Source organism: Bolinopsis microptera, chromosome 11 (assembly GCF_026151205.1).
Source record: "Bolinopsis microptera isolate Bmic1 chromosome 11, MBARI_Bmic_1.0, whole genome shotgun sequence".
Classification (NCBI taxonomy): Eukaryota; Metazoa; Ctenophora; class Tentaculata; order Lobata; family Bolinopsidae; genus Bolinopsis; species Bolinopsis microptera.
The window spans coordinates 5797746-5823852 of record NC_087082.1 but is presented as its reverse complement, the minus strand read 5'-3'; the positions used below and the strand labels follow the sequence as shown (position 1 = coordinate 5823852).

General features: G+C 38.0%; 2 protein-coding genes across 2 annotated transcripts in view; both read right to left on the bottom strand.

The window, feature by feature from the left end:
- LOC134822994 (dihydrolipoyllysine-residue acetyltransferase component of pyruvate dehydrogenase complex, mitochondrial-like) overlaps positions 1-25400 on the bottom strand; it is a 96026-nt gene extending 70626 nt beyond the window's left edge. Inside the window, exon 1 of the mRNA XM_063834296.1 lies at positions 25386-25400. The gene's annotated coding sequence lies outside the window, so the exon portion shown is untranslated. The remainder of the gene's footprint in view (positions 1-25385) is intronic.
- The window catches only part of LOC134822991 (cell division cycle and apoptosis regulator protein 1-like), a 44330-nt gene continuing 21551 nt past the window's right edge, over positions 3329-26107 (bottom strand). Inside the window, exons 15-21 of the mRNA XM_063834292.1 lie at positions 18281-18453; positions 10005-10114; positions 5778-5919; positions 5254-5421; positions 4737-4833; positions 4388-4504; positions 3329-4041 (exon numbers count right to left, since the gene is read on the bottom strand). Of these exons, the coding sequence (XP_063690362.1) occupies positions 3788-4041; positions 4388-4504; positions 4737-4833; positions 5254-5421; positions 5778-5919; positions 10005-10114; positions 18281-18453 (1061 nt within the window). The 3' untranslated portion in view covers positions 3329-3787. The remainder of the gene's footprint in view (positions 4042-4387; positions 4505-4736; positions 4834-5253; positions 5422-5777; positions 5920-10004; positions 10115-18280; positions 18454-26107) is intronic.

Sequence of the window (26107 nt, the reverse complement as noted above, 5' to 3'; positions counted from 1 at the left end):
GGCTCATCATGATAGCATGATCAGGGTAGCATGACAGTACATGTAGCATGACAGTACATGTAATGCAGAGAAAAGAGTTTTCACGGGATAAAAGTCAAAGGGGGGGGGGGGGTGTCAGGCCATGATTACGTAATATTGCTGTCAGGAATTGGGTGCTTGGGTCTTGATTTAGGGGGTGCACGATAAAAATAAACTTGCTCGGATTTTAAAAATTTTTGTACCACTGTTTTCTAGAGACTGTGAGAATTTTCACAATACCAAATTTGTCATACCTTCTTGTATTGGAAAGATTAGTAAGTTTCGCCTAGGTGCCATATTTCATGGTGCGCGGCTTTTGGAGCAAAAGTAGCTGTAAAAGTCGCGTAATTTGACCAAATTTGACCAAATTCGTTGATTTTTGTCGTATTATTTGGATATATCTTCAGTTCCTTGAATGAGATCATTCTGAAAATTGGCGACGACCTTCCAATAGGGCTTTCACAACTGTCCGAAAAATTTGGTGGATATCGGAGTTGATATAGTGATGAAAATGGGGCAAAATGCGCTGCTTTTAGCTGTAACATAATATCTGATGGTTGGATATGCTTTAAATTTTTCGGACACTTTCCTTGTAAATTAATGAGTAAGCTAACCAATTTTTGTTGCAATCGGAGGTCGGGAAGTATACTGAATATCTATTTGTTTGAAGAAAATTGTGCTGGCCGAAATTAGCGCTAAAAAACCATCCTACAGTCGGCACGCGCGGCTCACTGTCGATGGCGCACTACCTACTTGATTGCGGTAAAAATTGTTTACGTAATATTGAATTGTCATACGTTGTATGACCCGCCGCGCGCCCCCCCCCCCTGTTGCCTGTATCGTAGTAAAACGACCGTGGGCAGTGGGGGTCTCGACGTGATACAAATATTGAATATGTGAACGACCCCTTAGCATTACAATGCGCGATGAAGATCTCCAGGTCGCAGAATATTTTTTCCAACTCGGCGCGCGTCTTGGTTGTTGGTAGATCGTTACTTTGAAGTTACCTTACAAGACATATTTATAACGTACGAAATGTGGCGGTTTTCCGAAAATTTCGCCATATTTTCGGACCGCCAAAATTTCGGTCGTCGTAATAGAATCCGTCGCATTATCTTTTAGCTTATTTCAATGACTGTGCCTTCACTGCTTTATTTTGTTTCTTAAAAGTAATATCAAGTAAAATAAATAAATAAATTCTGGCATCTTGGGACAAATTATCACCACACCAATGACGAATTGAATGTCAAGCAATACAGTTTAAATTTGCATTAAAATACACGTATGTGCTAACATGAAAGTCTTACAGTCTTAATACAGACTAAGTTTGAACATGATTTTGCCGAATTTCAGAAATTTCCTTACTGCTTACTGTCACAAAAAATGATGAAAAATACCCTTATTTTCTGTGAGTGTGACGTCCGAAATTTGACGGTTTTTGTTCAATTTCGCCATATTTTCGGACCGCCAAAATTTCGGTCGTCGCAAATTGGTCCGCCACAAAAAAGTCTTGTAAGGTATATGAATGTGGAATTCTTCCTATATTCTAAGAAATTACTTTAATAAACTCATATTCGTAATATGGGGAGAGTACTTTTTGCGGGGATATAAATATAAATATTTTTAATGGATTGACTTGAAGCGTTATACTGCAGTTTTAGTAAGGAAAACTAAAAGTAAAACTCCTTTTATCGCAGAAATAGATGGTGACGCAGCTGTGATAAAAACAGGAAACACGCAACAGCTTATAATAGTAGCACTAACAATTAGTGAAGTCAATCCCGACATCGGGATTCCCCGACGATTTTCGGTCGGGAATTCCCGACCGGGAAATTTTCTCAATCCTCGACTTTCGGGAATTTTCAATATTTGTATTAAAGTTGCAAATCTTAGAATGTCAATATTCGAATGAATTTACTGCAATATAGTTACACGGTAGCGTTAATCAGGTTTTTGAACGTCGTGGAGACTGTTAGCCTGTGTCGTCGACGTCAAGGTTAAGAAAAACAAAAATAAAACGATTTATGAGTTTTTAGACGAAACAAAAGATTCGTCCAGCAATCATGAATGCTTAAGCCAGCCAAAAAATACCAACAAGTGGAGATGAGTTGTTTCCCCCAACCAGGGCCGGGGTTAAGGGGAAGATCCTGGCATTTATGGACGCTGCTATAAAAACGATCAGGCCGTCCTGATCGATTGAGTCTGGACTGACCTTTTCAACAGCTGGCAGGACGAAGACAAAAGCCCGTAATACTAATAGAATGGGCCCAAGTTGTTTCTGCAACAGTAGTCTTAAGGTACTATTTAGGGGTCTTCACATATTACGTAATCAGCTGAGATGGGGGGGGGGGGGGGGAGGGGGTTTCGAATGATTACGCTAATGTAATTTTGACACAATAGTTATGTGTAAAACTGATTACGGAGGGGGGGGGGGGGGGGTAAAATGTTCCAAAAATGATTACGTAATTCGTGAACGACCCCTTAAGAAAAGAAGGCCAATGATGACACTTGTGGTATCTTCTTGTGACATGATGAGGCAGCTTTAATTGTACTATTGAACTTAAACAGTCTACAAGTACAACCATAAAATTAAAAGTTGGGTCATGGCATGGAGTTTATTACACCAAATAGGAATTAAAGATGAGTGCCATTTGCTTTCGGGAATCCCGATTTTCGGGAAATCCCGGCAAATTCCCGGTTTTTGGGAATCCCGATTTTATTTCCCGATTTTTTGTTGCTCGGGATTCCCGAATCCCGGGATTAATTATTTTGATCGGGATTGACTTCACTACTAACAATATTGAATATACTGAATCAGACACCGCTAACTTGAAGCAACCGTTTCAGAGGTATTTTTCCGGATTAATGAGGTCATACTTTATTCGGTCCCACAAAATCACTCGCCAGGGATTTTTAATTTTTATAGAATAGGCCGTGAGCCTATGAAATTGAAAGTATCAACATTCGATGTATTTTCGTTTTACTTTTAGTCACGTGACAGGCTAGTAGCTAAAAGCGAATTCGATTGTTTAGGGCTCAGGATTATGGTTAGATTCGGGGTTATGATAATTACAAGGTTTTCCGAAGCAGTATTAGCAACCAATGCAAGTCACGTGACAGCAGTGAGTTTCACACCCTCTGAGCCTTTTCGGAAGTTTATTTTAAGATTTGGGCGAGCGATTTAGTGGGAGCGGTATTTGATAGCACCTGTGATGGTCAGGTGTTACTACTGCTGTTACCAACCGCAATACGACACCATGAAGTATTCAGCTAGTGCTGTAGTTATAAAATAAATAAACTTATTATATTTAATTGCTTTATTATTATTTTATTAGAACTAAAAATTAACTGCCATATTTTATGTACCGGGTCCTATATATCTTTCAATCCTATAACATAATAACATTTGAAATCTAGAATCGAATATAAAGTTATCATTAAAAACTAGCCATTAATTAACTTTCTTTGCTCTTAAGAGAACCCGCTTCGCAAAATACAGTATTCCTATTTTACAACGAAACCAATTCCTCTCGGTTTCTACTTCATTTCCTCCAATTCCACACAGACACAAACCTACATAACAAGACACGTTTCCATTACTACACATCAAATAAATAGCCTATCTGATTCCAGCAACACCTAGCCAAACAACAGAACTAGATATCAAACAACCGCCCTCGCAGCTCGCAATATAAACTATTTTAAAAGTAATCAACTTATACACATCTAGTGAATATAACAAAGTTCACCCTACACTCGGAGTATCGTGTCACCCCCCTTTACTCCCAACTACAACTCCGCCCTTGCTCTTCTCCTCAGCCTTCTCCTCCAATCCCCCCGTTATCTGACTCACCAGCCCGTTCAGAGCAGACTTGGTCGTGTCCAGCAGAGCGCGGAACTTCCGGGCGGACAGCTCTGACCGAGTCTTCTCCTCGGACAGAATGTCTAGTTCGTTCTTACGGACCTTGACTTCCTCCTCCAGGTCCACATAGTTGTGCTTCACGTTCTTAGATTCCTCTATACCTGGAGTAAGGGGGTGGTTAAGGGGTGGTTAGTTAGGGGGGGGGGGGGGGGGGCAATGTTAGTTAGGGGGGGGGGGGGGGGGTGGGGCGCAATGTTAGTTAGGGGGGGGGGGGGGGGCAATGTTAGTTAGGGAGGTGGTTAGGGGGAGGGGGCAATGTTAGCTAGGGGGGGGGGGGGGGGGCAATGTTAGTTGTGCAACTTCTCCTGAATTGCGAGGGCTCTCCTTATCACCTTCCTTGTCGTTCACAACATTGGGTGTGAACTAATTTAACTTTAATCGAAGGGGTCGTTCACAAATTACGTCATGTTTGGCCAATTTTGATAGAATGGAGAGAAAAATACTAACGTTTCTCAAGTTTCTCATTGTGTCTCTCCAAGTCTCTAACTTTGCCCTCCAGCCCCGTCACTTTCTTCATGGCTTTTGAGAGGAGCTCAGGTAGTTCTGACCTCACAACGTAGCTACCTGTAACGGAAATAATATTATTAATATTAGGTGCTAAGTTAAGCCAAATGTTGGTGAATACGGGCCGTAATATTACCAATAATATTAGTTTGAATAAACTGGGAGTTCACCATTTCACACGAATATTAAACATGATATTATGTAGTACTTATCCCGTTCAAAACATGAACATAATCGTTAATATAAAGCAGCGACAGTGTAGTCATAGCAATAAGATAAGGCGATAACTAACCTCCGACCACTACGACGTCGTTTTGATCTCTAGGTTTAGCGAGGACGGGCTCCACGGATGCGGCACGTTCAGTGTGGGGGGCATCTGTTACATCTACCTGTATTTTATTATATTATCTGTATTTTATTATATTACCTGTATTTTATTATATTACCTGTATTTTAACATATTACCTGCATTTTAACATATTATCTGTATTTTATCATATTACCTGCATTTTATTATATTACCTGTATTTTAACATATTACCTGCATTTTAACATATTACCAGGTATTTTATTATATTACCTGTATTTTTATTATAATTATATTATCATATTACCTGTATTTTATTATATTACCTGTATTTTAACATATTACCTGCATTTTAACATATTACCTGTATTTTATTATATTACCTGTATTTTTATTATAATTATATTATCATACTACCTGTATTTTAACTTTTGAGAACTTCGTAAAAACCGAAGCTGGCACACTACGATGCTTGTCACACTATCTATATAGTAAAACTAACCTTAACAACATTGTTGCTAGCTTGGGAACCAAGTAATAATACTTCCTCGATCTCTTTCAACTTTACAGTTTCCTGTTGAATAACGTTAGGTCCGCCAGTCGACACTTTCTCACACAACCCTCTGTAGTTTAACTTGGACTTTCCCATCAGTACTTTGTCAAGTATTACCTGAGAAATAAAATTGAATATATTGAATTCAATAAAATTGAATATATTGAATTCAACAAAAAAAAATCTAAATCTAATATATTGAATTAATAAAGTCCCCTGATAAGGTGTTGGAATATCAAAATAGTGAGATAAATCATTTTAACGAAATAATGTCTAGATCTTCAAGAAGTTATGCTACCTTAACGTAAGAGCGACTGATGTTGAGCCCGATAGAGTGTACGAATAACGAAAGTGAACTTACCTTAACATAAGAGCGGCTGATGTTGAGCCCAATAGAGTGTATGAAAGTGAACTTACCTTAACATAAGAGCGGCTGATGTTGAGCCCAATAGAGTGTATGAAAGTGAACTTACCTTTATTTGAGAGCGACTGATGTTGAGCCCAATAGAGTGTATTATAGCCAGCACATCATCCTCCGTGAGATAGCCGGCCCTATATCTGTCGAAGAAGAGGAAAGCCAGCAAAAGGTCAGGCCTGTGAACGTACTTCTCCGGTCTGCGGGACGGTTTCCATGGTTACGTTAGTTAATAACAGTTATATTAGTCTGGTAAATAACAGTTATATTAGTCTGGTAAATACTCAGAATATATAATCATTATATACAGATAGATATCGGGGGTAGTGATTTAACGAGTTTCTTTTCTAGAGATGACTCAGTGGGAGGCATAATATTAGGTTGAAATGAAAATTTCAACACTTCTATATTTAAACAAGAATTTGAGAAGCAGATGAATAAGAAGGGGGTTTCCCTGGAGTATCTATGACGTATCACGTATTTGCTGTTATTAAATTTCCAATTTCATTCGAGCCAAATATTTTGCTTTTCACTGAGTCTACTCCAGATACAAAATTTTTAAATCAGTAATCATCAGTATGCTACTCCAGAGTCCAGAACTATTTGTTATTTAAGGCAAATAAGCAGTAGTTTTCCACAAAACCCATTTTTAGGTTTTGGTTAAAAAGCAAAGGTTTTACTGTCAGTGAGGACGGTTACCATGGAAACATTTCTTTTGAATATGCTACAGTTTTAAGGCCATGGTTAATTTCGTTTGATTTGGTTGCATAACCTTTCATCTTCTTAATTAGACTCAAGAAGTGGAAAATAAAGTACCTAGTTTCAGCACTACTCAAGAAGTGGAAAATAAAGTACCTAGTTTCAGCACTACTCAAGAAGTGGAAAATAAAGTACCTTTTTTTATCTAGACACTTATTTTACTTCGGTGTATTCCAACAGCCACAATGTTACACAAGTGCAACCAGCCAATTACAGGAAGCCGAAGGATCTTTTTGGCCAGTGACGGTTAAGGTAGTGTGTACCATACTTTCTTCGTCCGAGACTTTGCTGCAATGTGCAGCTCCTCATTTAACCCTCACACCCGATTTCTCGAGTATTCGGCTGAGTAGACCGGGGGCTGCATAGACCACTCATGATCCTTAGCTGAACGTCGACGACGCTCACCCCACGACCAGGCAGTCAGTGGGTTTCGAACTCGCAACCTACCGATTGTAAGACAGGCGTTCTAACCAACTGCGCTACCTAGTTTCAGCACTACTCAAGAAGTGTCAAATAAAGTACCTAGTTGGGGGGGGGGGGGGGGGCCAACCATATTAAAGTATATTAAAATGTAGGATTTTTCCCGATTTTGACCCGGGGATATACTTTAATATACTTTAATATACTTTAATATACTTTAATATATCCCTATCTCCTTGGAGGCCTACATCAAAAATTGTTGCCCAAAATATGCTTGAAATGCAATCCTTAATCGATTCCAAAAAGTTCTTGAAAAAATATTGAAAACTGATAGAGTTATTTTAATTTTAATGAAGTTATTTTGGCTAGTATTCTGAACCGAGATATTATGTGCAATTTTCCCAATTTTGTTCATGGAGGTCTTTTTACTTAGTATCCACTATATCCAACAAACACTGAGTTATATCTTTCACATAGAGTTAGTCTCATTAAAAAATATTGAAATTTTATCGAATTTGGGCAAAAGCGAATTTGGACAAAAGCGTATGCCCAAATATGGGCATATTTTTTAAAGCTCATAGCTCAGCCAATTTTTGACCAATCTGGATGGAAATTCATGTACTAGTCCTAAAACAGGCTTATCTTGCAAATCTGAGTGAAAAATATAGTTCATCATGTAAATCTTAACGAAGAATATAAATCTTCTAATTGTAGGTATATTAAAGTATATTAAAATGTAGGATTTTTTCCAATTTTGACCCGGGGATATACTTTAATATACTTTAATATGGTTGGGCCCCCCCCCCTAGTTTCAGCACTACTCAAGAAGTGGAAAATAAAGTACCTAGTTTCAGCACTACTCAAGAAGTGGCAAATAAAGTAACAAGTTTCAGCACTACTTAAGAAGTGGCAAATAAAGTACCTAGTTTCAGCACTACTCAAGAAGTGGCAAATAAAGTACCTAGTTTCAGCACTACTCAAGAAGTGCCAAATAAAGTACCTAGTTTCAGCACTACTTAAGAAGTGGCAAATAAAGTACCTAGTTTCAGCACTAATTAAGAAGTGCCAAATAAAGTACCTAGTTTCAGCACTACTTAAGAAGTGGAAAATAAAGTACCTAGTTTCAGAACTACTCAAGAAGTGCCAAATAAAGTACCTAGTTTCAGCACTACTGAAGAAGTGGCAAATAAAGTACCTAGTTTCAGCACTACTCAAGAAGTGGCAAATAAAGTACCTAGTTTCAGCACTACTCAAGAAGTGGCAAATAAAGTACCTAGTTTCAGCACTACTTAAGAATTGGCAAGTGAAGTACCTAGTTTCAGCACTACTTAAGAAGTGGCAAATAAAGTACCTAGTTTCAGCACTACTCAAGAAGTGGCAAATAAAGTACCTAGTTTCAGCACTACTCAAGAAGTGGCAAATAAAGTACCTAGTTTCAGCACTACTGAAGAAGTGGAAAATAAAGTACCTAGTTTCAGCACTACTCAAGAAGTGGCCAATAAAGTACCTAGTTTCAGCACTACTCAAGAAGTGGCAAATAAAGTACCTAGTTTCAGCACTACTCAAGAAGTGGCAAATAAAGTACCTAGTTTCAGCACTACTCAAGAAGTGGCAAATAAAGTACCTATTTTCAGCACTAATCAAGAAGTGGAAAATAAAGTACCTAGTTTCAGCACTACTTAAGAAGTGGCAAATAAAGTACCTAGTTTCAGAACTACTTAATAAGTGGCAAATAAAGTACCTATTTTCAGCACTAATCAAGAAGTGGAAAATAAAGTACCTAGTTTCAGCACTACTTAATAAGTGGCAAATAAAGTACCTAGTTTCAGCACTACTTAAGAAGTGGCAAATAAAGTACCTAGTTTCAGCCCTACTTAAGAAGTGGCAAATAAAGTACCTAGTTTCAGCACTAATTAAGAAGTGGCAAATAAAGTACCTAGTTTGAGCACTACTCAAGAAGTGGCAAATAAAGTACCTAGTTTCAGCACTACCCAAGAAGTGGCAAATAAAGTACCTAGTTTCAGCACTACTCAAGAAGTGGCAAATAAAGTACCTAGTTTCAGCACTACTCAAGAAGTTGCAAATAAAGTACCTAGTTTCAGCACTACTCAAGAAGTAGCAAATAAAGTACCTAGTTTCAGCACTACTTAAGAAGTGGCAAATAAAGTACCTAGTTTCAGCACTACTCAAGAAGTGGCAAATAAAGTACCTAGTTTCAGCACTACTCAAGAAGTGGAAAATAAAGTACCTAGTTTCAGCACTACTCAAGAAGTGGCAAATAAAGTACCTAGTTTCAGCACTACTCAAGAAGTGGCAAATAAAGTACCTGGTTTCAGCACTACTTAAGAAGTGGCAAATAAAGTACCTAGTTTCAGCACTACTTAAGAAGTGGCAAATAAAGTACCTAGTTTCAGAACTACTTAAGAAGTGGAAAATAAAGTACCTAGTTTCAGCACTACTCAAGAAGTGGCAAATAAAGTACCTAGTTTCAGCACTACTTAAGAAGTGGCAAATAAAGTACCTAGTTTCAGCACTACTTAAGAAGTGGCAAATAAAGTACCTGGTTTCAGCACTACTCAAGAAGTGGAAAATAAAGTACCTAGTTTCAGCACTAATTAAGAAGTGGCAAATAAAGTACCTGGTTTCAGCACTACTCAAGAAGTGGCAAATAAAGTACCTAGTTTCAGCACTACTTAAGAAGTGGCAAATAAAGTACCTAGTTTCAGCACTACCCAAGAAGTGGCAAATAAAGTACCTAGTTTCAGCACTACTCAAGAAGTGGCAAATAAAGTACCTAGTTTCAGCACTACTTAAGAAGTGGCAAATAAAGTACCTAGTTTCAGCACTACTTAAGAAGTGGCAAATAAAGTACCTAGTTTCAGCACTACTCAAGAAGTGGCAAATAAAGTACCTAGTTTCAGCACTACTTAAGAAGTGGCAAATAAAGTACCTAGTTTCAGCACTACTTATGAAGTGGCAAATAAAGTACCTAGTTTCAGCACTACCCAAGAAGTGGCAAATAAAGTACCTAGTTTCAGCACTACTCAAGAAGTGCCAAATAAAGTACCTAGTTTCAGCACTACTTAAGAAGTGGCAAATAAAGTACCTAGTTTCAGCACTACTCTCCGTTTTATCGGACTCGGAGTCCTTCCTTCCCCCGTCAGAGCTCTCCGTGTCGTTTCTCTGTCGTTTTACTGGCTTCTCCTCCTCCTGCTCCTGATCGAGAAATACTGGGTTTAGCACTTTTTATAATCCGCTATACTGGACAGTTATCGACCGAGTGCGGGTTTTATGGCCGAGGGGGACCATATTAAATTAAAACGAGGAATAACGAGGAACAGCTGTTCGGCCGAAGCCGCGAAGTGAGTTTGTTGTGTACTCGTTTTTAGCAGTATTTTAGCGTAGTATTTTAGGGCATATAATTATATTAGTGTACGACATTTAGTACAGCCGGGTAGTGCAGAAAGTTCAGTTTAACCTCTGTTTTGGTTACAAGGATGATAGTTTAAGAATTGTTTAGAGATTGCTAGAGAGAGTCGGAGATTGTTTATACTATCTGGGATAATTAAAAGTGGGCCTTTTGAATGGCAGGTTACCCTTTTTGGTTTGAATACAGCAGGAGTTTAGTAATCGCAAATCTGAATTTATGTTGAGGAACATTGAGACATTGTATTTACAATTCTTAATCACATATTAAATTTGAAGTACTTGTCACCTTCCTGAACCAAATTGTAAGGAAAAGACCGCTTTATCAAGTTGTTTTGCCAAGGCCGGGGAATTTTCACAAGAAATTATATCTGTTCTAGTATCTACCTGTCACCAAGTTGTAACTAGGTCGAACGAAGACATTAGGTCTCGCGCGTGAGACCTAATTTCTCCATTCGACCTAGTTACATATTTGATATTGGTGACAGTACAGAAATAAATTTACTAGCTGTATTTTCTTTAGTCATACAGATGATACAAAATCTATTGACAAAAAAATATCATAGATCTCACCAAATAAACAATAACTGATAATTTATAAGAAATAACAGAATGAATGAATAAAATCTGAATAAAATAACTTAAGTTTATAACGACCTATTTATAAATAGCAAAAAACGGCAATGGTTGATTTTACTTTTAAATAAATCAATCAATTTTGATCGATGGGCCTATTAATTAAAGTATCCAGCACAAGCATTCAGCTGTCATGCTAAATGTTTCCTATACGTCACTTTCTGAACTTGTACTAAGCATTGACTAATATAACACAGGAGCTAAGATAAAATATAGATTTTCTTCCCAAGATCACAAGTGTTCTCTCTCTCTCTCTCTCTCTCTCTCTCTCTCTCTCTCTCTCTCTCTCTCTCTCTCTCTCTCTCTCTCTCTCTCTCTCTCTCTCTCTCTCTCTCTCTCTCTCTCTCTCTCTCTCTCTCTCTCTCTCTCTCTCTCTCTCTCTCTCTCTCTCTCTCTCTCTCTCTCTCTCTCTCTCTCTCTCTCTCTCTCTCTCTCTCTCTCTCTCTCTCTCTCTCTCTCTCTCTCTCTCTCTCTCTCTCTCTCTCTCTCTCTCTCTCTCTCTCTCTCTCTCTCTCTCTCTCTCTCTCTCTCTCTCTCTCTCTCTCTCTCTCTCTCTCTCTCTCTCTCTCTCTCTCTCTCTCTCTCTCTCTCACTTGTCAAGTTACCACCTGTTAAACAGTGTTTAAAGGTGGTAACCACTAAACTATCCACTTGTTGTGGATGTTCCACCTGTTACAGAACAAGTTTCTCATCTGCTGCTCCCTACCATGTCTCAGTCCTTTATACCCCTTCACGTTCATCAGCTTCCCCACCCCTCTCCTGTTCTCCACTTGGAAGTCAGGACAGTACACTACTTTCTTCTCCGCTGCTTTTAGCCTCACGAACAGGTCCTTGTGTTCCTGAGTCTTCAGCTCGCTACTCCACCCTCCCACCTCCAATATATCCCGTGTTCTGGCTAGGAAGTCGTTAGAAGTCAGCTCACATCTCACACATGTTGGGAAATGTGGGACAGTCTCGTTAGCTGACACGCACGTTCCGTGCCCTAAATGTAATGTACGGGAATGTTTCTTACCGTAGCCGAAACTGAGGAAACCCGCGAAATCGTTATACCCCGCAAAATTGCCGCCAGCTAAAGTAGCGTCTGTAGTATCTAGAATATTAACGAGTAGCTCTATATCAGTAGAGTTAAGGAAGATGTTGTCATCGTCCAGCAGCAGGAAGTACTTGGTCTTAACTTGGCTCAGTGCCAGGTTCCTTCCTTCAGATATCCCTATATCCTCCTCCTTCCCAATTATATACTGCAGGTTAGGATACGTCGCTATCTGCTCCATTATCTCTCTGGAGTGATCCCCTACCCCGTCATCATATGCAATTACGGGTAGGTCTCTGTACTTCTCGAACTTTCTCATAGACTCCACCATTCTCAGAACTAAGAGAGGTCTACGAGCAGTTTTAGTAACCACGGTAACACAACGAGAGAGTTGCTGACACCTCTGTACTCTGTGAGGAGGGAGGGGTACAACAGGAGGGACTGCCTTATTAATACCACAAGCAGGGAAATCACACAGAGGATCTAGCACTGGGAACAGAAGATACTTCCTGCTCTCTTGAAAGGAGCTCTCCTCAATAAGAGTTACTCTGGAGGCAACCTGATGACATGTGGTCAGAGCTACAAGGTCCTGGTTTAACGGCCGGGAGTTGGGAACCAAACCCCCGTCAGATACAGCTACAGGAGTTAAACACTTCAGATCATGCTCCATTGAGTTGAGGTAGGTTGAATTAGAGTTCAAAACTAACTTGAGCGCTGATCTACAGTCCCCTAGTATTAACCCATTCTTTCCTAGCTGCACACATTTCCCATTATTTCCATCATTTCCATTATTTCCGTCAATTCCAAACATGACTTTACCATCTTGTAAAAGCTGAAAGTAATGTTTCTCTCGTGGATTACAGAAGATTACTTCCAACCGTCCCTCCTTAGAGGCCCCGATACACTTTCCCTCGAACCAGAGCTGGAGTCTGTACAGAAAGACCGGACTATCAGCTACAAGAAGGTTATTGTAACTAGTAGTGTCGAGGAGTGTGTATAATAAGAGTAGAGCGGCTGACAGGGACAATCCTAACAGAAGTTTCTTTCTTTTGGGCACTCCGTTTATCAGCAACATTAACACAGCCTTTCAATTGTAATTATTTTATTTAAATAAAATTGTATGTATATTAATTGATAATATTATATACTTCCCATATTTACATATCAATTAGTAAGGTCAACTAACAATATTATGGTTAACGTATACATGCGAAGAAATATCAACGGAGAATTAAAAGAAAAGGTAACACGCATTGCAGTAACTTGTATACAGTCGTACGCATTAAAAGAGAGGAGTAAATTAAACCACATGGAAATTAAGGTTGACAGTTTCATTATTTACAACGACATTAGTTATATAGAGGTAACCGGTATAGAGAGCCACAGTATATTAATATGGAGACTAGAGAGGCACAGTATATTAATATGGAGACTAGAGTCAGAGAGGAACATAAATATGTCTTATTATTATTATATTATAAAACAGGATCTTACCGACAAAAATGATTCTTAAAAATACCTTAATGCGGTAAACTGTACCCTTGAAAAAGATTTTCCCAACATCTGTTGCATGCAGCTATATCTTTAATTTCGTTCAATTCATACAAGTTGTCCATTTGCAAACTTCTACTATTTAAATCACTTCTTAAAACCGATAACAAGTTCATTCTAGGTCTTATCTGATTCAATAGCAAATGAGAGAGCCGTTTGGGCTGGGGTGTTCTCCATACTCCTGAGAATGTGTCCAAACATTTTCCACCGCTGGTGTTCAATACGCTTGGATAACTTTTCAACTTTGCACCTTTCATACAATGCTTTGTTGCTTATCATACCTTTAGGCCATTTGATGTTTAAAATGGACCTGAGGTGTCTACGATGGAGTGTGTCCATTTTCTCCATGGTTGCTTTCTTAGGACTCCAACTATTTGAGTTGTAAATCAATACAGATACAACTTGAGCATCGTATAACCTCAGCTTTCTTTCAAGGGATATTTTCTTACCAGACAGCCAAACTTTTTCAAAGTTCTTAAAAGCAATCTCAGCTAGGATTCTTCTTCTTTGAATGTCCTTCTCAGTACACAGTAAGGAACCTAGTGACTTGTTACTTCTCCATGGTTCGTTATTAGCTAATGGCTGACCGTTTGTATCTTTATCAGATTTTGTCGCTAGGTAGAAGGTACTGAATTCAGTTTTACTTTCATTTACTTGGAGGTTCCAGTCTTTGAGAATCTCCTTCACTGTAGGAAGGAAAATTCTCAGTTTCTCGATGTCCTCGTCAGCAAAGTCACAATCGTCTGAATATTCCCACTCAGTTGGAAAACCTAGTTCTGATACTGGTGGGTTTGGTCTCCCAGATACAGCTCTGAGGTGGTGTAAGGCTGCTGCAAGAATAAGTGTGAATAGCTTTCCAGATAAACTGTCACCTTGAAAGGCTCCGAGTAAACTTTCAAACTCTTCCGACAGTGAGGAGTTAACACGAACTCTAAGGAGAGTATTCGATAGAAGGTATTGAACTAAACGAATGTCGTCCTCCGAACAACCAGCATCTTTCAAAACATTGATGATAGTGTCCCTTTTCACGGTATCAAAAGCTCTACTCATATCAATACCCATTTTGCTAAATGTCCATAAATATGTCTGGGAAGTTATATACATGACTGTTCTAAACTAAGATTATCATAATCCATGGACAATGGCCGCCCTTGCTGACATAATAGCAACAAAACAGCTGCGTTGGTTTGGACATATCAGTAGAATGCCTGAAGATCGGTTACCCAACTATCTACTTGAATGGAAACTATCTACTTGAATGGAAACCCAAGCATGGGAAGAGATCAAGGGGCAGGCCTAGGAAGAGCTTAAATGATGTATTTATTGAGGATGCTGAGCAGAAATTGGATCGGAATGGACTCACGATTGATTGTATGAGAAGATTAGCTGCAGATCGAAAGGGATGGAGAAATGTTACCCGCCGAAGTTGTATAATACAAAGTAATGACGCAGTTGACGCAGACTAATCCTTTTGGATGGAGATCTCGCAATGTAACATGTGTGTATGGACAACGGTGCTTCTCCGCACAATATAATGTCAATAGTACATTATATAATAAGATAACAATACGGAACTAATATTCAACTTTTTGAAAGCCATTGTACCACCCGGCTGCACGGATCATGTCACCTGCTTCAAAATGCTTGGTTTAATTCGTAGTCACGTGACCACACGAACTGGTCTATAAAACACGTGAATTTCCCAGCTGCTGCACAAAGCTGGTCGCTAGAAACTCGAAATTACAAGCTGCTAGTTAATGTTACAATTACAAAGTTGGAGGCTAACTTTTTGTTATCTTATAAAGTAACATGGTTTTCACTTTTCTGAGCCTTCAGAAGCCGTGTACCGTAATAATAAAGACATTTTACACCATATTACTTTATGTTTAAACTTCCTAACCTGCACCTTTTTACACAGAGGTGTACCTAATCTTCACACCACGATTCATACTGATTCATACTTTGCACGACGTCGGTTTTCAATTCAGAGGAATTAATGTTAAAAAGGGCATTTAGAGGGCAAATGAAAAGCAAATGAAAGGAAAATAAAGGCAAAGCATACTGAAATGAGGACGCCATCACGATCAACACTCGAGTGGAAATAATGTCCAGTCTTACAACTAAGTTACATGTACTAGATGTACTAGAGTGGTTATCTCTACCTACTTACTCATTTTCTCTTGCTTTACAGACTGGTTTGGCAGTAATTCCAGGAGCTGACGTAATAGGTAGCGAAGTAAACGGCTAAACAGCCATATTTATAACAATAATTCATAAAACATAGCAGTATCTCATCCGACGGTGGATACTACGGCGGGGTACGGGGGTACACTACGCCTACGGCGGGGCACACTACAACATGACATATAATCATGGTATTAACATTAAATTACTCATGAGTCATGACTACTACAGCTACTACTACTATACTATGTTTACTAATGAACTGTTGCTTAAAGTGCTCAACTGACAATCTGACATGCAGAAACATTATATATCAAGCAAGTGGAGTTACAGTGAGGTTACAGTGAGGTAGTGCTCCTCAATCAAGCAAGTTCTAGTTCTACAGCAAGACAGCAAGTGGAACACTCGAAATAAATATTATAATTAAGGACATAACAATAGCACAGATTATTGGTTATGAAATTATTCGTCTTTTAGATGTTCTCTTTACTTGTCTTACACGTGTGACGTGACTCGTGAGGATAATTAAAACATTAACATTCGTGTAAGCAAGTATAACAAGAATTGCGCCGGTTAGCGGACGCTAGATTTCCATCGCCCGTAATTAATTACAATTAACGATCGTTTCATATTGGTTAAATTACCAAATTTCTTTGGGGCGTTACAGAGAACAAAATGGAGGGATTGCCGTTGTCAATTATTTGAATCGAAAGTTAAACGACCGGACACCGTATAGCGCAGCCTCTGCGGTGATATGCATGATGCAGTTAAAAGGACATCTGTCCGACAGCGACTCTTGTCCGACTCAATATGTTACCAGAAAAAAAAGACATCTGTCCGAAATTGTGATCTAATTGCAATACGACACATTTCCATTTTCCAATTAGAGACATGATCTGAACTGAGATATGACCTGAGCTGAACTCTACCATAGTTTATTTTCATAAAAAATTGGACAATAGTTTAAATGTTATATAAATAACTGATCTCCATACCGCTCTCCTGTGTGTAATGTAGGCTGTGATGTGATTGGCAGCTTGTTACAGCTTGTTAGTGTACGGCTAGCATGATCCTGTCCTCAAATAGTCAATCACGTATCGATGGATCAGATCTCAATGGATCAAATCAGCATTATATTAGGACTGTGGGAGCAACGTCACAAGATTACACGTGAGCTTGTGAAATACGAACGTGATCTGAAATTGCAAATGTGATCCGAAAGTTGGACAGATGTCGCCAAAAACGACTCCTATCTGACAGCGACTCTTGTCCGAAACCGGTAATTCGACTGTCGGACAGATGTCACCCAATCAAATCTGTGGTAGTTAATACAATGTGAATCATAATAATATAAAATGTATCGTTCATTTCGTCTAAATATAATGAATCAATCTATGGGCAATCATGTTCAACATGATAGTCATAACATCATAATTTATACAACAACATAACGAATTACTAATATCGGGTTGCACCAAGCACCCACAACAAAATGAGAAGTTTGTATCGCATGAAGTTAACGAAAGCTTAAACGACAAATATCAATGCGAATCAAAATGTATAATAGCGAAAAGAGATATACATGCGCGCCGTACACGATTTATTAGGTCGATTCTTGGTATAGAGTACACCTTGACATAAAAGCATTGTAAAACGCGCGCGCGACCATCAAAAGATAATTTGTAAAGGAGCACGTGTTTGCGGAGGTTAATGCATGTTTTGCTTTGTGACACGACGAAAAACCTATACCCACTATACCCATTCTCAAATCCTACCACTTCTAACCATCTATTGCCTTTTTAGGCGATGGAAAAAATACAAAAGCTGAACTTCGCTGTAAGCTCTGCCACAGCCTATCAGACACTTAAATGTAGTTTTACAATTCGCATGTTCAAATTATCAACACATTGTATTAATGCAGATACTTGCTATACAGGCAATTCATTGTCTTTTAAACTCATTTGACGACTTCACAAAATTACATTCATGTATTGACGTAAACATGTCAATGTAGTGCAGAGAAAGAATATCGCTTGTCATTTTAATATCATCATGTTGACGGTACACGTACTCTAGTAGTATGGGAGATATAATATATATATCTGTAACATCTGAAGAAGTATACGTACTCTAGTTCGACAAACCCTTAAGTTCGCTAGTTGTCGAATAAGAGTAACCTGGACTAGATTACGTGTCGAACTATAATACGTGAATGATTATAATTATTTATTTTGTTGTATTATATATTTAGTCGCGCAAAGATACGCCTCCATTTCTGAAAAACAGCTACAATTTTTAGTAAAAATAAAATATATTAACAGTTACTTGGATAACCAGTCAATAGCATGCAGTTACATGATATAATAGAAGTTACATGATAGAGCGCTTCTTGCTATCATAAATAAGATTGAAAGAAGTGAAAATGGCGTTTTAAAAATATATTTTCTATGAAGTGTACTAAATTATTAAAGAACATGCACGTGCTAAAGAAGATACACGTGCTAAAGAAGATACACGTGCTAAATAAGATACACGTGCTAAAGAAGAGCACATACCTCGGACTCGCCGTCAGCCTCAATGAGCGCTCTGAGGATGAGAAGAGCAAAGTGTCGCTGGAACATCTCCGTGAGCACCTCTGCAAAGAGGGACACTTCAAATACGCGCTCTTTCTTGTCAGACTTGTTATAGTCAAGTAGGGAGGAGAGTGTGTAGTCCTGGACTTCTACACCTGTAATTTATTTCATTAATTTTTAACAAATTTTTACTTATTTTTGCTAATTTCACGATTGAAATAGTGAGAATGTCTTTCGACCAACAGTATGTAATTTGTACATCCAATGTGTGATTTAGGAAACCACAGGGGTAAGCACTGGGCTCTAATGCTCTATATTATAGTAGTCACCCTAACCACAGCCCCATACGAAGAAGAAGAAACACAGCGCTGCAAGCTATATTCTTGTTCCTTTATAAAGCAGGCCGGAGAGACACATGCGGTGATAAGTTACCAGGTAACCATGTAACCAGGTAACCAGGTAACCAGGTAACCAAGTAACCAGGTAACCAAGTAACCAGGTAACCAGGTAACCAAGTAACCAAGTAACCAGGTAACCAAGTAACCAGGTAACCAGGTAACCAGGTAACCAAGTAACCGGGTAACCAAGTAACCAGGTAACCAAGTAACCAGGTAACCAGGTAACCAAGTAACCAGGTAACCAAGTAACCAGGTAACCAGGTAACCAAGTAACCAAGTAACCAGGTAACCAGGCAACCAGGTAACCAGGTAACCAGGTAACCAGGTAACCAGGTAACCAGGTAACCAGGTAACCAGGTAACCAGGTAACCAAAGAAGTTACATTAGCACCGACTTATTCTAGCACTGATTTACTTTCCAGAATGTTGTTTCTGAACAAAATAAGTTCCAACTCCCTGATTATTGTAATCTCACACACGGAACTTATATACAGTACTTGTAGTACTTATTATAGTAAATACATATAAAAGTAGTAGAATGGATCCGTCGCATCACTTTATTAGTAGACTAACTCTTAAGTCTATTTGGAAACAATTTACTTTTCCTGGTACAGTAAAACCGCGGAGTTTTGGGAAAAAGAAACATCCGCGGTAAATCGGGGTTCGCGGTAAATCGGGGTTTTGTTTGTTTACATTATGCACGTTAGGCCCTATTTCTAGGGGAAAGGAGATGGCCGCGGTAAATCAGGGTTTTACTGTACTGAGTATTCTGCACCTTGCCAATCACCGTAACTCTTTTCAACGTTTTTCAGGGATTGTTGCTCCACAACTCACTGTATCACTCCGCAGTCATTCCTAATTTGTCGTGCAAATATATGAAGAATCCAGTACGTGAGAAAAGGCCGAACTAATAAGATTAGAATTTAACATGAAATAACTGGCTGTCACGGCATTAGGGTGATATGCAATAATAAGGATGTAGAATATGCGGGCTTCAGACCCGCCTCTGGGACTGTTTCTTAACTTTTCTAACCTTAAACTTATGACTTTACTGTGTATTCCTTGTGAGTTTTATGAACTAGGAAGTGCTAATTTAATATATTTATCACGAACAAGGTTGCAAAAACAAGGATCTCAGAATTGTACATATTATACGTGAACTTTGCTATTCGTCAGTGTTTTGAGTGCGATCACTCTGATTTAGTCTAACCACAAACAGTAGCAGGAGTATATGGCTTGGGCTTTGATCAGGGGTCAGTTTTTAAATTCAGTAAACTGTTTTTAAATTTTACCTTCTCCAATTTAATAAAAAGATTTCAAAGATAATTTACAAAGTTTGGGGGGGGGGGGGGGGGGGGGGGGCAACCATATTAAAGTATATTAAAATGTAGGATTTTTCCCGATTTTGACCCGGGGATATACTTTAATATACCTACAATATACTTTAATATATCTCCTTGGAGGCCTACATCAAAAATTGTTGCCCAAAATAAGCTTGAGATGCAATTCTTAATCGATTCCAAAAAGTTCTTGAAAAAATATTGAAAACTGATGGAGTTATTTCAATTTTAATGAAGTCATTTTGGCTAGTATTCCGAACCGAGATTTTATGTGCAATTTTTCCAATTTTGTTCATGGAGGTCTTTTTACTTAGTATCCACTATATTCAACAAACACTGAGTTATATCTTTCACATAGAGTTAGTCTCATTAAAAAATATTGAAATTTTATCGAATTTGGGCAAAAGCGAATTTGGGCAAAAGCGTATGCCCAAATACGGGCATATTTTTTTAAGCTCATAGCTCAGCCAATTTTTGACCAATCTAGATGGAAATTCATGTACTAGTCCTAAAACAGGCTTATCTTGCGAATCTTAGTGAAAAATATAGTTCATCATGTAAATCTTAACGAAGAATATAAATCTTCTAATTGTAGGTATATTAAAGTATATTAAAATGTAGGATTTTTTCCGATTTTGACCCGGGGATATACTTTAATATACTTTAATATATGGTTGCCCCCCCCCCCCCCCCCCCCCCCCCAAGTTTATGTTGGAATGACAGTCATTATACCTGACCGTTACAGCCACAAGTTAGAGTTCAGCGCGTAGCTACCGTGGGGATTGCCGTGTCTTTAAATTACATTAAATCATCTTATAACATGGGACCAAGTAGGAGGGCCTACTACTGTGTACATACTGTATCTAGTAGATCTACTCGAATGGTCTAATATCTCTTGCGCAGTACACACATTGTTCAGTTCAACGTTGTAAATATTCCACAGTATCTCCTATCAAGGGGGGTTCCCATAGAAACAAGGAAATACACTGGGGAAGTGATACCAGCAACCTAGTTCTCTGCGGTTATTTTATTTTGTAAGTTCACTAATAACTAAGTTATTAAGTTAGTTATTTGTTCAGTTGGTTAGTGAGTTGTTGAGCTAAGTGGCTGAGTTAGTTAGTAAATGGCTGCAGTAAATAACCAGGCTTTTACAGTAGTAGTAGCTAGTAGTAGCTAAAATTCACTTAATATAATTCGCTTAATCCGTTCTCATTACTTTTTTTAAAATTATTTTAATTTCACAGGATAAGTTTTACTACCTATATTAGTATCAAATTTATCGAGACCGTTTTTTATTGTACATCCTATTAGTATTTGATTCAAATTTCAACGTTAAATCCACAGTTCTTCAGTAGCAATTAAACGCACTTTCTTTGGTGTAAGGGTGTCTCATCCGTATGTTGGTTTGAATACTGTGTTCTGATTGGCCGAGGTCCCAATAAAGTGCATCTTATCACCACTAACCGTTGTCATGCCACCTGTATCACTGCACCAATCAGACACTACTACTGCAGACACAGTACTACGCAACTAAACGCCTAACAGTTAGGTTGTAGTTAGAGGAAACGTCGCTAATTCCTCCAAATGTGCATTTTGACGTGCACAAGTAACTGTCACCTTTAATATGCATTCTTCACTACTGAGTCATTTCGCTACTTTAGTCACTTGCTCCGTTACTTCTCGTGTAAACAACGGAGCGTCAAGCGTAGGCTACAGACGGAGGGGGGGGGAGGGCTACAGACAACAGCGACACTAATATTGATACTGGTAGAAATGTTTGGATAACATCTCATCCCTTATTTTACAATCCATAAAATAATATTTACAATTAGGTGTGAACCTATGATAATTTTAGATCGTTTTCAGTTTTTTGCAATATTCCGTGACGCAAAAGATCGGTTTGTTTACTTATTGAATCAGTGGCTGGTACAGGGGTGTACACTGTACAGGGGCTGATCGTTTTTTATTACGTCAATCTGACATTTATTTAATTAGCGGCTATTTCATCAGTCACGTATCTAATGATGATGCACATGAAGGCACATGAAGGCGTCCATCCCATCTTCAGTTATTACCACCTGACAGCACCTTACTTCACATACATGTAACATTGTGTAACAGATCGTTTGCCCGCCAATTTGATTGTTTTCAATTGTTCGAAATATCTATACTAATAATACCAATAAATCTGTGTGTGTGTGTATGTGTGTATGTGCGTGCGTGCGTGCGTGGGTGCGTGTGTGTGTATGGGAAATTTCCGAGCGACTTAGCGACTTAATCAAGAAAACGGAAATAAGCCAATAAGCAAATCTTTTAAAAATCGACCGGTGGTAAGTAGATTAATTGATAGTTTTGTACCATAAATATGACAACACGGCTCATATTATGTGGGTGTGTACGTGTGTAATTTCCTAACGGTTTAATCAAGAAAACGGTAAGAGTTATGGGACTGGTTTTTCCGGTATAGTTTCTAAAAAACTCTGACGAAACCAATAAGCAAACTCTTTGCGGGGTTTGACAGGTTACACTAGTATATACTAGCAGGAACCCGTCTAACCCTAAAATGGTGGAACCCCAAGTTGTGTCAAAAACGCGAATTTATTGGGTAATAATTATTTTAGTCTCTTGAGTCTTGACACCACTTTAGGGTTAGACGGGTTCCTTGTTAGAATACGTAACTGTTAGCGCATACACAGGATATAGGATACAGGACAGTAAACACAGGGTATAGGATACAGGACAGTAAACACAGGATATAGGATACAGGACAGCATACACAGGATATAGGATACAGGATAGTAAACACAGGATATAGGATACAGGACAGTAAACACAGGATATAGGATACAGGACAGTAAACACAGGATATAGGATACAGGACAGTAAACACAGGATATAGGATACAGGACAGTAAACACAGGATATAGGATACAGGATAGCATACACAGGATATAGGATACAGGACAGTAAACACAGGATATAGGATACAGGATAGCATACACAGGATATAGGATACAGGACAGTAAACAAACAGAGCAAAACAAAAGAAACTGTGTTAATATATATAACGAGTAAACAATCAACAAAATAACGTTATAATTCTGAGAATTCGTAGGAAGTAAATCTTAATTTGATTGGGTTTTCTCAAGTGAGAGTATAATATAATATGATAATAATATATCATATATGATGTTTCTTTTGGAGAAATCCAGTTTCAAGAGTGCTCTACCCGGGAGGGGAGCATTGTACAATGAAAACAACGATTCTACAAACTCAGAGTTTCATGCAAATGCAATCATCAGTGTCAGAATAAGTTTACTAAATTAATAAATCCATGTTTTCCTTACAAGCTCCTTCATAAAATTAACTTAACTAAACTAAATCAAAAACAAAATCAAACGAAAAGAAACGAAATTGAAACGAAAATGAAATACAAGAACAAAAACTAAAATTAAAATAAAATATTCCTAAAAGCATTTCTTCAGCATAAACTTGTTGGTGTGCCTACATTTACTTATGAGTTCCCTCCTCCTATTTAATAGATTGCCATCTTTATTTAAAATAATATAAAGGGATTTACGGAACAGCACTTAAAGAAAGCGGCCACGACCACCAACTAGAGTTTACAGATACTAGCACCGCCTTGCCACGAGCCAACAGGAAGAGATCCAGGAAGATCATATGGTTCAACCCCCCATACAGCTCAAATGTAACAACAAACATAGGCAAGAGCTTCCTCCGATTACTAGACAAGCACTTCCCCAGAGGACACCAATTTCACAAAATGTTCAACAGAAACACAATTAAGCTATCATACAGTTGCCTACCCAACGTAGGATCCATCTTAGCGAGCACCAGACACCAAGCTCAGAAAGAACCTACAATTAAATCGAAAACGTGCAATTGCAGAAAGCCGGAAATGTGCCCACTGAACGGACAATGCCTGGAAGCAGCAGTGATATATGAAGCAACTATTGCAGTGGAAAATGAAAAGAAAGAGCACAAATATATTGGGCTTACTGAAAACACTTTTAAGACCCGTTTCAGTTCACACACAAGCTCTTTCAAACTCGAGAAGCTACGAAATCAGACGGAGCTATCTAAGAAAATATGGGAGTTGAAAGATAAACAAACACCATATAAAATATCTTGGAAAATAATCAAACATGCTCATCCGTACAAGGGGGGTACGAAAGATTGTCATCTCTGCCTTACTGAAAAACTTTATATTATTTTAAATAAAGATGGCAATCTATTAAATAGGAGGAGGGAACTCATAAGTAAATGTAGGCACACCAACAAGTTTATGCTGAAGAAATGCTTTTAGGAATATTTTATTTTAATTTTAGTTTTTGTTCTTGTATTTCATTTTCGTTTCAATTTCGTTTCGTTTCGTTTGATTTTGTTTTTGATTTAGTTTAGTTAAGTTAATTTTATTAAGGAGCTTGTAAGGAAAACATGGATTTATTAATTTAGTAAACTTATTCTGACACTGATGATTGCATTTGCATGAAACTCTGAGTTTGTAGAATCGTTGTTTTCATTGTAATATATCATATATATATATATATGGCCATACATAATATGTATATACATTGTACATTATACATATACATTATACATTATACATTATAAAATATACATACAGTGTTATACTATGGAAGGTGTTGTCTGCTGACAACGCTCTAACCGGTAATACAAAATGAAATGACGGGTTCCCGACGAATCATTTAGTTTTGATCAATTAAATATCACTATATACTCTATAATATAAGTAACCTACTGGAAAGCTTTCACACATACTGAACTAGTATTGGTCTTACGATTCAAGCTAAACAAGGTAGATGTAGTGTAGGTGAAGCTTCCTAAGATTCACAAGTCCTACTATATACCCTCTTATTTCAATATAATCAAAACAAATTGTCAGACTCATTCTGTTGTACCTGGTTTTTCAATATCAGCCTGCATTTTGTGAAACTTGTTTCCAAGATAAGACAAACTAGGAACCGTGACCGCAGGGCAGCCGCGCCCGTATTTGGTCACTTTTTGGTCCACTGCCAATTCCCCTGAACATACTACTATATCAACAACATTTTAATAACGTTGTTTTTCCGAGATTTATTCGCAAACTCATACCATAACCGGAGTATAACATTTTTATAGGTTTTATTTCGTCGGAATTAAACTGGTCGGGGTTTAAACTTGTTTTTAGCAACTAAATTCTAAGCAGTGACTCACTAGTGTATATATAGTGTATAATATATTTGATACAAGAGAAACGCCATTTTCGGACGTGAGGAGAGTTAGGACTCCTCCAACTTCATCAAATCAATTCCTTCTGTAACGTCCTCAATAAATGTAATAGACTTGTAGTGTTGTAATTAGTTTAAAATATACTGCCTCACTAGTGTCTATTGCCTTGCTACTACTTTCGTGACGAGTTGACAAGTGGTAATGAGGTAATCCCACAGTGGGTACATAAGATTATATCTAATATAATGTATAAAAATAGGTACATAAGATTATATCCGGCAAAACGTTATATACTATTTAACTACCGACTTGTTTATCGTGTACGTGCTTTATAATCCAACTGCATTTAAATTAAGTCTATAAGTTACTGTATTATAATTACACGTGTCTTTCTTGCGCGTTTCTTGTTCCTAAGGGGGCCAGGGGAAGGAATTGCCATACAATTACCCAACTCTCCGTGATATCTGAGCAGTTTCCACATACTCTTGCAAGATCGAGTATTTTGACATTTGTTTGCTGTAGCCTCAGTGTTTTGGCACGATATGTAGAAAACTATTATTAATGTATTCAGTATTCAGTATTCAGTGTTCAGTGTTCAGTGTTCAGTGTTCAGTGTTCAGTGTTCAGTGTTCAGTGTTCAGTGTTCAGTATATACAGTATTCCGTATTTAGTATTTAGTATTTAGTATTCAGTATTCAGTATTCAGTATTCAGTAAATTTGATTAATTATCCTACGAAAAAATGCCTACTGACTTGTTAATTTGAATCAAAAGTGCAGAGTATGTACTCTAAGGGTTGAGCAGACAAATCTTAAAGATC